Here is a 15,546-nt window from a genome sequence, read left to right as displayed (position 1 = left end):
GTTCTGCGGGCCTGCGCCGATCAACTCTCCCAGGTCTTCACAAAAATCTTCAACCTGTCGCTAGCTCAGGCTTTCATCCCTGCTTGCCTGAAGTCATCCACTATCATCCCGATACCCAAAAAGTCCTCATCCACAGCCTTCCTCACGGACTTCCGCCCAGTTGCACTCACTGCTGTCATCACAAAGTGTCTGGAGCGGCTGCTCCTGGAACACATCAAAGACTCCCTCCCTCCAATCTTCGTCCCCCACCAGTTTGCTTACAAAGCAAACAGATCAACGGATGATGCCATTTCCATCACCCTCCACACTGCGCTGAGCCACCTGGAACACAGAGACACCTACGCCAGGATGCTCTTTGTGGACTATAGCTCAGCCTTTAACACAATCATTCCTGACATTCTGGTCAACAAACTGTCTGAACTAGGACTCCACCCACTCACTTGCTCGTGGATCAAGGACTTCCTGACAAACAGACCACAGACAGTCAAACTTGACCCCCACCTCTCTTCCACCCGGACGCTGAGCACAGGCTCCACACAGGGATGTGTGCTGAGTCCTCTGCTGTACACACTGTACACAGCAGACTGCAGACCAGCCCACACCAGCAACACCGTGGTGAAGTTTGCAGACGACACTACTGTGGTGGGGCTGATCTCTGGGGACGACGAGACGGCCTACAGAGACGAAGTCCTGAAACTCTCAAGGTGGTGTCAGGCTAATAACCTCATCCTGAACACCACCAAGACCAAGGAGATCATCCTGGACTTCAGAAAAAACAGAACAGATCCACCCCCACTCTACATCGATGGAAACTGTGTGGAGAGGGTCCACAGCTTCACCCTCCTGGGCACCACCATCTCTGCTGACCTCACATGGTCTAACAACACCATGACTCTCATCAGGAAGGCCCAGCAACGCCTGCACTTCCTGAGAAAACTTAGGAGGAACGACGTCAGCCAGGAGCTGCTGGTAACGTTCTACCGCTCAACCATTGAGAGCATTCTTTCCTATGGCATCACAGTGTGGTTTTCCCACCGCACTGAAGCAGAACGGCAGAGTCTCCAGAGAGTGGTAAAGACAGCGCAGAGGATCATCGGCTGCCCCCTCCCCTCACTGAAGGACATTTACCAGTCTCGCTGCCTCAGCAGAGTGACTAGCATCACCACTAACTCCACCCATTCTGCTTTCCCTCTGTTTGAACTGCTGCCCTCTGGAAGGAGGTACAGGTCCATCAGAACCAGGACAAACAGACTAAGAAACAGCTTTTTTCCATAGGCAATTATCATACGGAATGCACATACGTCCACCAACCACACCTCACTCTAATTTTACTACAATGCGTGCAATATCCTGACTGTCTAACCGGGTCACTGTGCAATAACTTGATATTTATTAAGCTGTGCTCACAGCAACTCATGTAATTCCATTCTATTTTATTCACAAATATTTAATATTTAACAGTTTCTGTCCATATTGTTTATTTTTTGTTAAGAGTTGTAAATACAGTATTTCTTTTTCTATTCTATTTTTATTTTTATTTTATGTAACTCCTTCACTCCAAGGCTGCTGCAATTTCATTGTATCCCCATGTACAATGACAATAAACGATTCTGATTCTGACTATATCACTTAGACACAGATGGAGAACCATATCAACTGGATTAGTAACAGGGTGGCATGTGTAGGTTTAACTAGGTTAAAAACTTACATCACTAGACAACATGAAGCTATTCATCACATTTTTGACCTAAACATGTAAACACATGCTTGGCTCTGCGGTTAAGAAACGGTATTTGGGAATCTCTTCATACCAGGAGCCAGCCTGGCCATAGGAACATCGCCACAACACCCACCCAGACTGGAACATCAACGGGGTCCACTTCACAGCTGTGAGGCTGCTGTGTTTGACTCCAGCTGCCCCAGTAAGGAAGACAACTGCAGCAACAACCACCGACCAAGCCGGCAAGCCCTGGCAGAAAAGATCCCCACAAGAAACACTGCAGGCTGTTCCATAAAAAATATAGTTTTACCATTGCCTTGCAGATCACAGTTGAAGTGGTTTAGATTTCCAGTAAAATTAGTCAAAAATGCAATTTCATATTTACCATATTCATATTCACCATATTCAGCAGACATTTCCTCCAATAGCACCTTGAAAATCCTGTGCTGTTTTGCTTTGCAGCTGAGGTTTTTTTTTATGATTTTCACAATAGGAGTCTTTATGTGTCCAGAGCCAATCACTTCTCCACATAAGGCCTGCTGGTGAATGAAGCAGCAGTAATGCAGACATTTTGGGAAGTCTGGGTCAGCTTTACAGTGAGTGATGAAACCTGTTTGTCTATTGATCATAGCAGGAGCCCCGTCTGCAGTCACTGCTACTAGCTTTTCTAATGGTACCTTTTTCTGCACAAAAAGTCCTTCACCGTGTTATACATTTCAACTCCTCCTATATTTGTTTGTAAGTGCAGTTCTGTCAATAGTTCTTCTCTTGATGTTGATTTCTTGATGATGTTAAAAAGTTGTCAATCAAGCAATGATGATAATCACTAACACTGTACCAAAAGATGTGAAAAATAGAAGTGATTAATTTCCACTACAATGTCTAGACAAGTGTCAGCTATGTTTGATAACTTGGCCGATCAGGTGGACCAGGATCTTGCAAAGCGCATGTTGTTTTGCATCCAGTTTGAAGATTCTCTGGACAGCAGCAGTGCAGCACAGCTGTGTGTTTGTTTGTTTTTTGTTTTTCTTCTGGATGAGAAAATGAGCAGGTCTAATCAAGGCTTCGTTTGAATTTTATTTTCACAATATATGCAAAAATTTCAGTCCTTAAAGGAAACAGATAACAGCCCCCCCCACCCCCCGCCGACATGCTGCTGTCATGTTAAATGTAGCTTGCAGCTCCAGAATGCAGAAGGAAGAACGACACAAAACGGCTCGAGCAGGGCGTTGCTCATTCACTCACTCGTTCATGCTATATGCAAAAGTCTTTGTCCCTTAAGGCAACAGATTACAGTCCCCCCCCCCCCCCCACAGGCTGCTTTCATATTGACATTAGCTTGGAGCTCCAGAATGGACAAGAAAGAACGACGACAATGGCTCGAGCAGGGCGTTGCTCACGGGGCGGTCGCTCGTGCCAGGCGGTCGCACGTGCTCGGGCCCGCTAAATGCTACTTGTAGCTTTAATTTTCTATTGAACTCTTTGTATTCGTGATCCTTTTGAGTTCATGTTTTACTTCGAAGCCCATCGAGACGACTGTTGTTGTGATTTTGGGCTATACAAATAAAATTGAATTGAATTGAATTGACCACTCTATCCAATCAAGAGTGAGCTTGTTGGAAGACCACACCCCTGGCACTTCAAAGCAGGGCTACACAAAATCTGTCAATAAGACGTTTTGAACGTTAGATGTGAGACCACCTACTTTTACGGAGGCATCTGATTGGTCAGTTTATAACTCGAATAACTTGAGCTACGGAAAAAAAATATTTACAAATTAAGGATTATCAAGAAGATGTTAAAAACAGGCATCAGAGCAAGAATGGTCATTCTGACCAATAGAATGAGTAACAGCTGTTTATTTCTCTATCAAAGTTCATGGGATTTCGGCTTCTTGGAACCAGCAGGTACTTCCTGTTTGGAATGCCAGGGGGGGAGGAGTCGCTCAGTTCAGTTCTCGTAAAAAAAACAAAAAACATTTTATGAATTAGTTTTATCTGTCAAACTCCCCCATCAAAGACAATTGGTTACCCTGTCTATCAAGAGAAGTCCACTCAATCCCAGAGAAATGCCCTCATCTTGGCGAGTCTTGAGCCGTTTGAACCGTCGGAGCATTTCTTCTAAAGCTGCCGTCACAGTTGAGTTAATATGTGGTAACTTCAACCAATCCCTCTAACTTACACACTATGTGCTGTGGGTCTGCAAGGTCAGAAATGTCTCCGACCATTGTCGCTGTGAAGTTCATGAAGGTCCGCCGTCCCTGTAGCCCTCAGATCACGAAAGACTTCAGGCCAGAACGCGAGTCTGCAGCCTTCAACACTTCAACAGGCTGATTTCTCAGGACCACAACCGAGTCAGAGTCGTCTCACTTCATGTGGAAAAATTATACACCCATTTGTATTGATGTTATTGTTACTATTATGATAAATATAAATAAAATCTTTTTTTTAAGAAATACAATAATAAACAAAGAGAAAATAACCATCGTTTCAAAATATGAAATAGTTATAACTTTGGAGTTTCGGTTCACATGATTTCCTATCAAAATATTTTATGTGTTAATCTAACAGTCCAAAATTAAATCAAAGGTAATTAAGTAACTCCTAATGTATTTTCAAACCATAAGGTGCACTTGAAATCCTTACATTTGTTTGAAATATAGAAAATCTGCTTTACAACCTGGTGCACCTTCACTGTGTTTGTGCTTATGACCTCCAACTGGTTTTCTGTGGTAGGCCACAAAAATCTGGCATAATGCTTCAGTTCCAATTATGATACATACTGTCTTTTAACCGTTTGTAAACAAGTTAAAGAATACAGTGTGAGTTACTTTACTTCAATACTTGTACTGTTCACTTTATGGTTACTTCAAATGAAAACCTGTATGTTTTTTTTCTTTACCCAGAGAGCCACACAAGGCCGCGTTACGCAGCTACTACGTACATTTTGCACATTTTCCGCGTGTGCAATTCCGGTCTTTCGTGATTCATGCGTGACATTCGTACTTCCTGAGTGTTTCTTGTGTTCGGCATTCTTGGATGTGCGCAGATGTCCGTCGAGGGTTTCGGCTGAAAAGTCTTTACATGAATTTGGCTCTGAGCCGTTCAAAACTTTTAGTCTGCTGAGAATTACACAGTTTGAACATATGTTATGTAGTTTATACGCAATTATTGCGTAAATCTGACTCCATTGTGCGTGATTTTTGCGAGATGCATACGCAAATTTTCACTAATGCACCACTGATGCACAGTACAGACCAAAAGTTTGGACACACCTTCTCATTCAAAGAGTTTTCTTTATTTTTTTATGACTAGGAAAATTGTAGATTTACACTGAAGGCATTAAAACTATGAACTATCACATGTGGAATTATATACATAACAAAAAAGTGTGAAACAACTGAAAATATGTCATACTGTAGGCTCTTCATAGTAGCCACCTTTTGCTTTGATTACTGCTTTGCACACTCTTGTCATTCTTTTGATGAGCTTCAACAGGTAGTCACCTGAAATGGTCTTCCAACAGTCTTTAAGGAGTTCCCAGAATGCTTAGCACTTGTTGGCCCTTATGCCTTCACTCTGCGGTCCAGCTCACCCCAAACTATCTTGAATGGGTTCAGGTCCGATGACTGTGGAGGCCAGGTCATCTGGCGCAGTACCCCATCACTCTCCTTCTTGGTCAAATAGCGCTTGACCAGCCTGGAGGTGTGTTTGGGGTCATTGTCCTGTTGAAAAATAGATGATGCTCCAACTAAACGCAAACTGGATGGAATAGCATGCCGCTGCAAGATGCTGTGGTAGCCATGCTGGTTCAGTATGCCTTCAATTTTGGTATAAATCCCCAACAGTGTCACCAGCAAAGCACCCCCACACCATCACACCTCCTCCTCCATGCTTCACGATGGGAACCAGGCATGTAGAGTCCATCTGTTCACCTTTTCTGCGCCGCACAAAGACACGGTGGTTGGAACCAAAATTCTCCAATTTGAGACCAAAGCAGAGATGTCCACCGGTCTGATGTCCATTCCTTGTGTTCTTTAGCCCAAACAAGTCTCTTCTGCTTGTTGCCTTTCTTTAGCAGTGGTTTCCTAGCAGATATTCTAGCATGAAGGCCTGATTCACACAGTCTCCTTTGAACCGTTGTTGTAGAGATGTGTCTGCTGATGGAACTCTGTGTGCCATTGACCTGCTCTCTAATCTGAGCTGCTGTTAACCTGCCATTTCTGAGGCTGCTGACTCGGATGAATTTATCCTCCACAGCAGAGGTGACTCTTGGTCTTCCTTTCCTGGGGTGGTCCACATGTGAGCCAGTTTCTTTGTAGCGCTTGATGGTTTTTGTGACTGCATTGGGGACACTTTCAGAGTTTTCCCAATTTTTGGGACTGACTGACCTTCATTTCTTAAAGTAATGATGTCCACTCGTTTTTCTGTACTTAGCTGCTTTTTTATTGCCATAATACAAATTCTAACAGTCTATTCAGTAGGACTATCAGCTGTGTATCCACCTGACTTCTGCACAACACAACTGATGATCCCAACCCCATTTCTAAGGCCAGAAATCACACTTATTAAACCTGACAGGGCACACCTGTGAAGTGAAAAACAATTCAGGCGACTACCTCTAGAAGCTCATCAAGAGAATGCCAAGAGTGTGCAAATCAGTGATCAAATCAAAAGGTGGCTACTATGAAGAACCTACAATATGACATATTTTCCGTTGTTTCACACTTTTTTTTATTATGTATATAATTCCATATGTGTTCATTCATAGTTTTCATAGTTTTTTCAGTGTGAATCTACAATTTTCATAGTCATGAAAAAAGAAAACTCTTTCAGTGTGAATCTACAATTTTCATAGTCATGAAAATAAAGAAAACTCTTTGAATGAGAAGCTGTGTCCAAACTTTTGCTCTGTACTGTATAACTTTTATATCGCGTATGTGGCGCACATATCACGTTCAAATTAGGTAATTGACGCACAAATCACTAATGAACATTGGCATTGACCTGTTCTTTTGCGTGGTGTATTCGTACTTCTTCCGTGGCTTTAACGTGGTTCATTCATGAGACGTTTATGAAAATTTCAAGTAAAGACCACAACTTTTCTCACTTTTTCCACGTTTATTCACGAATGACCAACTGTTATCTGTGCTATTTGTGCAAAATGTACGTAGTGGAATTCAGGTTGCAGACTGCTGGGCTAGAGCAATAGAAAAGAATGGGTTTGAGTTAGCTCCGCCCACTGACTTTGACAGGTGAGTCGGACAGCTTAAATTATTTGCTGAAACACTACAGCAGCATAAAATACATGTTTTAAAAAAAATTAATGAAATTGTAGTTTAATTCATTAATGATACATTTAATGAAACATTTATTTAATTAATTAATGTTGTATTCATTTATTTTGTCACCATTGGTCCTCTATAAACGTGTTATTTTATTGGTTTAGAAGTGCTGTGATAAGACAGTGCTATTTTCCCACTTGACACTGGAGGGCGCTGTATCACAGCATGATTTTAGACCCAAAAGAAACACGTTTTTACTGACTGTACTGCTGAGTTTTAAAGCTCTTCTGCACACGTGTATGTATATATATATATATATATATATATATTTTTATATGAGCAGCTGTGTGCGCCACCGCAGCCTGGCCTCTAAAACTGGACGCCAGCCTGAGTTTGGCGTCCTGAAAGCTGACTAGAGTGATCACTGAATTTAAGCTCCCATCTTTGTTCCAATCACACACCAGCAACATTTATCAGTTAAACATGTGCCAGCAATTGCCTACAAACTGGATAATCACATTTTCCCTAAAACATGTCACCTGAGAGGAAGGGCTTAAAGGCTTATTATAAGCTTCTTGTACTTTGTGGGCATTTTTTTTTATGTGGATGCTCAAAAGTGCTGCCAATCTCCTCAGATTAGTCTGCTGTCATCATGTGTGGGGAAAGCGAGGGACAGCGCGGGCAGAGTGGCGGCATACGCACCAGGTTCTGTTCACACAATCCCCGGAACTGCTGGAATTTCTGAGACATCAGGAGCTGAGCACTTCCGACTGCGCTGCGAACTTTGCCCAGCACTGCAGAGAGAGAGAGAGAGAGAGAAAAAAAAAAGAGGACAGATTCAGTTCGGCCTCACCTGATTGTGTCGTGTTTTAGGATGGAGACTTTGGATTAGATCACCAGACAAACCGCTCCTGACCTCACAGTTTTATTGCTCAATACGCTCCAAAGGATGGCATGAAGGCGATTACGGCGCGCTGAACAATGTGATCCTCTTTATGGAAATCTAAGCTCCTATGGATCCTGCAGCTGCGCGTTTGTCACTTTCCAACATCTGCCGAAACGATAAAATTCTTATCCGATGACTAAACTTAGAGGAATCGGATGCACGTGGGGAATTCAAGCCGAATTTCTCTCACACGGGTCAAACTCTGCAGACAGAAACTGAGCAGGACCTGCATTAATGTGCATGTGAGCTAACCGCTGCAAGTCTCAGCCTGATGTTGAGCCACTAATCTGGAGGTTTAATCAGGTCCAGACTGATTTGTGTAATTCTGGAGATTACGGGTCTGCTTGTGCGCAGCACAAACCCGGGGCGGAAAACCAAGAATCTTCAAGTCAACACGTGATCAGCAAGGAGCACAACTGCTGCAGGTTAACAGGAACCCAACAATTCATCTTTCCTCTTTTATCAAAAAGAAAAAAAATCGAAGCTTTAAAACATTTTGCAAAAATATGTGACAGTTAGAGACTCAAACAGGTTCATTTACTCTCAGTAAAAGTTTTTTAAATATTCCAGACTGAAGCAGATGCATTTCCTGTTACCGCCTGGATAAGAAGGAACATTTTGTCCTCCAGTTGCAAACGTGACAAAAACATTTGTGAACATGTCATTTTGTCTATTGCAGGTTTTCTGTAAAGAGTAAACGCTGCGATAAATGAGGGGGCCGCTGTGCGTCCAACATCCACGTCAAACATCACTTTCCAGACCAGGCCGGCGGCTCTCACCCTCCTCTGACAGCTGGTTGTCTTTGGTTTCCTGCTCCATCTGCTGGCACCACCCTTCCATGCGTCCCGTTTCCGCCTGCAGCAGCTTCAGGAACCAGTGACCGTCCCTTCTGCACAGCGTCCCGCCCCCTCCGCCCTGCGGGAGGCCGCTGTGACCGTCCGTCCCGCTGTCCAGCCAGGGGTCCGGCGGAGGCAGAGACGAGGGGTCCAGCGCTGGATCCAGGCTCTCCGAAAAGGAGGAGGAGCTGCTCCGCGTGGTGGAGCGGTTGAGGATCTGCCTGGGGGGCGGTGGGGGGGACGCGTCTCCCGAGGGCTCTCCGTTGTCCAGAGAGTCTTTTCTGGGAGGGGAGCTCATGGATTGGCTGGCACTGCTGACCATGACCTTCTTGTCAGAGGATTTGGCGTGATTGATGAGGGAGTTGATGAAGAAATCCTGCGTGTCGGAGTCCGTTTCCTGTTTGGAGGCCATACTGCTGGAGCGGCTGAGCCTGAAACGAGACCAGGTGAAACAAAAAGGCCTTTTTAGGAGACACTGAACCTGCAGACGCACAGAGTCTCTGCTCAGCTTCAACGCAGAGTCCCTCCTGCAGGACAACGCCGACATAAACAAGCTCCAGTTTTTGTGTCAACGCCATCTGAGGTGGACGTGGCGTCTTCCAATCATCTACAATTCCTGTAGCACTTCATTTGACCACAGACAAGGACATAAACAACAGCGGAAAAAGACCAAGAGAATGGGAGGAGAGCCAAACACACACCAGTGAGGACAAAGAGACAAACTTCGGTTCAGGAAGGAGCAGCCGCCGCGTCATAACTGGGTAAAGAAAACCCGCCCATCTCCCCGGGATGTGGCCACCATAAACGAAGAAAAGTTTATTTAAATGTGAGAATATAGTCGTACAAGATTTTTTATTTTTAAACGGAATGAGTCAAAATTTTTAGACTAAAATATTAAAACTATGAGAAACAAATTGAAAATGTTAGAAGATTAAATTCATACAATTATGGTAAAAAAGTCAACACGTGAGTAAAATTCATAAAATTACAGGAAAAAAGCCAAAACGAAAACCTTTTATAAAATAAAGTCATTTAATTATATTAAAAAAGTCAAAATTTCTTGGTGAATAAAATATTGAGGAAAAAATGTCAAATTCTTATGAGAATAAAGTCATAAAATTATAATATACTGTTTCAGTAAATGTACAACTTTATTTAGGATGTATTTTAAGGTTCTTTTATTAATTTAATAAAGTTTAAATGGAACTGGCTTCTCATTTTTATCAGATTTCCTTTTAGTTTATGACCCCCCCAGAGCCGTCGGGTCTGCTGGTGGTGCCAAAGGTCAGAGCTAAAACCCACGGCGAGGCCTCATTTCAGCGCTGTGGGCCTCGCCTGTGGAACCGCCGGCCTGACGACATGAGGGCTGTGTATGTGCTGTTATTTTTATTATTAGTTATTACTACTATAAATTTACAATTTTGCTATTTTTTTTTCTCAGAAAGATACGACTTTATTCTCATGTGTTTATTGGTCATTAGAGAAAGGTGGCAGATTCCTTTTTCGGGAGTCTGGAGAGAATCTTTGAAGCACAAAAGCTTCCATCCACATCACAGAAACGGCACACAGGATGAGTTCACGTCCACAGAGGAGGGAGAGACAGTCAGAAGAGCAAATATTTCTATAATATAAATTCCTCACGTTGTTACAAGGACAGGAAGAGGACTTACTGCCACCCGTCCTCCACCTGTACTCCAATGGACTGAAACTTGGCCGGGGGCGGAGTTTCCTCTCGGGGAACTTCCTGAATGCAGTCAACCTTGCAAAGAATAAAGAGTTATTTTAAAAAAAAACAGGCATGATTGTAAATATTCACCAAACAAAACACAAAAATGAGGAAATTTGTGTTCCAATAAGTCTTGTGTGTGTGACCCTTAACCTCATCTATAGGCTATATCTATATCTTTAAAACATTTTGGATCAGAAGCAAAAGAAAATGAAAACTTGACTTCATTTTTGTCTTAAGCTTATTGGCTAAAGATGAATATTTCCTCGTTTATTGCAGAGGATAAACTCCATAAATAACCCGCGACGGGTGAAATCTGCAGAGTACTGTTCCATGTTTAAGGCTGTAAACCCCCCACTGCACACTTTATACGTCTATTTCAGACAGACGGGAACATTTTTTCACCTTCCTTTCTTGTTTAAACCCTCAAAATCTAAACCTTCGTGGAAAAGGAAGTCCAGAATTTTAGAATGAAAACAAAAATCTGCTCGCGATCAAAGATTTATGGAACTCTGGGAAGCTGAACACCGACACTGAGGAGAGAGACTGACAGGGTCAACAGCCAATCAGAACGCAGAACCAAGACACAGAAAGAGAAAAGAAAGGCATGCAAAAGTGCTGTACATAAATCAACGAAACAGCGAGACAGCGAAAAGTGACCACGATTGTTTCTGAGAAATGGACCGAGAGAATGTGACGACATCCGGCTCCAACCACATTAAGAACATTCAGTTGCCAGTTTTTCGCAACGTGGATGTCACCGTGTTGGAGCCAGGCGTCATCAGTAAGCAGTAATTGGTCTGAGTCAAAGTTTCTATGGCAACCACGTTGGCCAATCAGGAGTGAGTTTGTTGGAAGACCACCGTAAAACTTAAAGAGTGGACTACATGAAATCTGTCAAATGTTTTAAACGTAAGTTGTGGGGGCCAGCAGGCTCCACCTACTATATTTGAGGCATCTGATTGGTCAGTATATTTGATAAAAAAAAAATTGAAAATATTGTGTTAAAAATTACGAATATTAAAAATTTTCATAAAAAAAAGGTTTTAGAGCAAGAATGGTTATCCTGACCGATAGAATGAGTAATAGCTGCTTAAAGGTTTACAGGATTTCGGCTTCTTGGAACCAGTTCCTGTTTGGAACGCGTAGGGGGGAGGGGCCACTAAGTCCAGTTCTAGTATACAGTCTACGGTTGATCCCTGATGGATACATTTGCAGAGCAGTTAAAAGCAAATGCACTGGAAAAACAACTTTTTTAGAAAATAAAAGGGTATTTTTTATAGTTATAATCAGAATCAAATATCTAAAGGGGACAAATGTATTTCTATGAAACTTTTTTCCCCCACAAATCTTTTGTGGAAAAAAAACATGAACATTGAAGACAAGCATACTCTTTTATAACTCAAAACAAGAGTCAAAGCAGTCAGAACAGGAAACAACTAATTATCAATGTCATTTATTATAAGACAGATGTAAATGATGACGGGATTACACATTTTGTTGTTTTAATGACTCTTTTTGTGTCCCTAAAACATCCGTAGTAACGTTCTACCTTTGTAGACTTTTGTGTTGCAGAGCAGCAGCGTTACTCGCATGTTCCCGACATCACAAACCTGACCTCAGCGGCAAAGGTAAAGCAGCTGTCGGTCTACCTGGATGCCGATGGAGGAGAGTTTGCGTCTGGGAACCGGGGGTACGAAGGCCTCCTCTGCGGCTAGACTCCCTCTGTTGGAGCCGGACTTCAGGAACTCGCTCTGGACTCCCGAGTCACTCGTCTCCGTGGAAGCGTTGGCGGTTCTGGAGGCAGCCGGCTCTCTGGTGGTTGCGACTGGGGTAGCGATGATGTGCGGAAGTCGAGGAATACCCCGGGCCAGACTGTTGGCACGGGTGCTATCGAGGCTGTCGGAGGAGTTGCTGTGGGCGTGGCTAGACTGGCTGTTGACTTCGGACCTGCGGTCCTGCTGGTCCAAGTAGTTGTCCTGCGCCGACTCGGTGCTGCTCTGCACGGTCACCGAGATGAAGGGCTTGGAGGTCGTACGCGGCGGCACGGGTGGAGGAGCAGTCTTTTTACAGGTCGTTATGCAGGTGGAGACTAAAAAAAAAAGAAAAGAAAAGAAAAATCAGGATGAAAAAGAGACACCACGGAGAAGGTTCTGTTTGGGTTCTGATGACACAAAATCCACAGAGAACGACTCAAGAACGTCCAAAATGACATCAATAGAACAGCGAACATCAAAAGAGGAACAAATATCTCTTCTCTAGAGAGTCCGCCTCTACATCTTCACTGATGACTCGACCGAAATACGCTCAAAGGCTGCACAAAAAAAGTATTTTTGTTATTTTAAAGGGCTTTACTTAAGCCTTTCAGAGAAAACTATATGATAATATATTACCGTTGGCACACTAAAGAACTATTTTTTGTGAAATATGAATCATTTTCATGAACTATTTTCCTACACGGAAGTAGGACGACTCGATCTGTGGCTCCGCCTGTTGCTTCTAGCAGGCTCCGCCCATTTTGTGACATCAACAGAGCTGTCCTCTGCAGCGTGTCTCCGTTTCGCTCACGAAAACAAACAACATCCCAACTTTTGCAAAGGCGGATGTGCAGACGGTGGAAATTTACAAAAACGATCTGCCGCTAGCTCCACAGAGGAAGTGGGCGTGTGTGTGTTAGCCTGGGGGCGGTTCTGGCGGCGCAGACTCTTCCTGGAAGGGGCGGTTCCTCACTTTGTGACATCACAAGCACCCGTTTTTGTGGATTGGGAGGGGCTGGTGCTCAGAGAGCAGGTTTTTAGAGGAATACGCAGAAATGCGTGAACCGATCAAAAATGCCGCTTTGAGATTGTTTTTAGTGAGGAATGAACATTAAAATAGATGTAAAAGCTCAAAAAGGTGATTTTGCATGATGCAGGCGCTTTAATACTTTGATTACCGGTAAAGTTTTGGCTCAGAAAAACAAAATTCTGTCAACCAAAAGAAGCATTTGTCGTCCCCCTGAACACATGATCCACTTCACACTGGAAACAAACATAGACTTCATATCTTTTTAGATATTTGTAGAGTATTTTTAACAATTTAAGCATAAATGCAGGCATTTTTTAACCACATTTATTGCTCTTTTAGGTGTTTTTTTTTCTTTTTGAAACACACAAACCAAAGGTGGAACCTTTAAAATCACACCAGAGACAAACGGGGTGCGTGGCATCTTTCATCAGAGGATTGTTCCCTGGATTTGTATCCTTTGCACAACTCTGCTACACAAACACAGCTGAACAAGCATCAACACAGACACAAATGTGTGTAACGGATCACACCAGCTTTGCCTACACTCCCACCGGAGTTTGTTTGCTTTAAAAATGAGCCGAATCTGCACAAAAACATTATAACTATTGCTATTCAGGCTGGAATTCAAGAAGAAGCACAAACAAACGGTTGTGCATAGATGTTCTGAGTGGAATCTGGAGTGGGTCTGCCGTCCTTCATGCCGTCTGGACAGTGGTTCTGTTGTCCACTGTGATTGCTGGAGCATGCACAAATTCCAAGCCAAGCAGGCAATTATATAAAAAAACAAAAAAAAGCTTCAGTGACTGAAAACACTCAAATGACCGCATGATGCTTACATTCACCGTCCTGCAGTCACAGCCACAGAATCCCTTCAATTTACTTTGCATTAAACATGGATTTAGATATTTTTATATATATCTTTATATATCATAAAACGAGCTGTCAACGAATTTATGACGTGAACTAAAGATCAAAGGACCTAACAGAAATGCTGAAAAAGATAAAGGAACTTCTTAAAAATATAAATCTATAGATTTTAATTCAAATAATTTTTTAGAGTCTGTTTCAAGAATTCATCTTTAGATGCTGCCATAAGTGTCACTATGATCATTTTTCCTGTCAAGTGTGATGCGTTCAATAAAGGCTCCGTATATTGTGGCATTGTTTGAAGCGGATTCCGAATTGGCATCAGAATAATCCAAGTTGGAAGATAAAAAAGAATTCAATGAGACATCCATAGCATAATACCAACTGAAAGCCACATTTCCATCCCAGAAATCAAAATCAAGCTGCGGCGCTGGAACCCTTTAACAGTTAATTCGTGCAAAAACTCAGATGACGGGCTGCACGTGAACATCTCACTGGCTCCAACATTCGCAGCGGTAAAATATGAAAGTTAGAAACAATAAAAGAAAAACATTTATATGAGGCGAGAAGCTACACGGAGAAAATACAATTTCATATTGCATAGGGCAAAAGTGGTGTGTCCGAATAATCAGAGATAACGGATAGTTTAGTTACTGCACAAAAAAACACTACTATCTTACTTACCTCTAGCTGAGGCTCATAAAAAACAAAACAAAAAAAACAACAAAAACACAGCCGTTTTTGTCAACACTATTTGATTAGAACCGAGGATTGCCCCTCGCACAAGCCTCCCCCGAGGACTGAGCAGCAAAGCCGGGTTTGGGGAAGTCTCTAATCTCAAGGCGGGGTTAATGACGTGATGCCTTCAGGTACAGCTCGGAATCAACAACTACACATCACATGGCTGCTATTGAGGTCCATTGTGCGTTTCCCCCCTCCTAAATGGATACAAATTGATATTTACTATTCATTTGGCATTTGAAACTTTAAATAAAACTGTATTTGACAAAAGAATCACAGTTTTTTCTTACTTTTTAAGTCTGTTTTGTTCTTTTTGGTTAAAAAGTACACGTATTCAGGTATTGTTTGAAGGGCAATGTCATCATATGTTTAGTGCACAGCCTTCAGCTGATTACAATTGACCCGTCTTGGTAAAAGCAAGTTTGTGATTGGACGTCTTTTTGTTTGCATCACAAGGTCATAAAGAGGCAAAAACAGCAGAGACACAACAGGAAGAAAAACTGACAAAGTAAGACAGAATTTTTTTTTTTTTTACTTTCCAAACAGTTTTATACCTTTTTACAAACATAATCTTGTTGACAGTTGTGGTTTTCAATGGATAATTGCTGTCAATTGTTCGATACGTATCTGTTTTCACAC

The 15,546-nt window shown here is 42.6% G+C and overlaps 1 protein-coding gene across 7 annotated transcripts in view; it reads right to left on the bottom strand.

Moving 5' to 3' along the window:
* Positions 1-15,546, bottom strand: part of dlgap4b (discs, large (Drosophila) homolog-associated protein 4b) — a 151,792-nt gene that overhangs the window by 17,434 nt on the left and 118,812 nt on the right. For all 7 annotated transcript variants that reach the window (XM_020703568.3, XM_020703571.3, XM_020703570.3 and 4 more), the window contains 4 exons: positions 12,165-12,604; positions 10,457-10,545; positions 8,730-9,217; positions 7,707-7,798 (listed from right to left, as the gene is read on the bottom strand). In XM_020703568.3, the coding sequence (XP_020559227.2) occupies positions 7,707-7,798; positions 8,730-9,217; positions 10,457-10,545; positions 12,165-12,604 (1,109 nt within the window). The remainder of the gene's footprint in view (positions 1-7,706; positions 7,799-8,729; positions 9,218-10,456; positions 10,546-12,164; positions 12,605-15,546) is intronic.

Source organism: Oryzias latipes, chromosome 5 (genome assembly GCF_053564925.1).
Source record: "Oryzias latipes strain Hd-rR chromosome 5, Olatipes_Hd-rR_3.1".
NCBI lineage: Eukaryota > Metazoa > Chordata > Actinopteri > Beloniformes > Adrianichthyidae > Oryzias > Oryzias latipes.
This window is presented reverse-complemented; position numbering and strand designations above follow the sequence as displayed.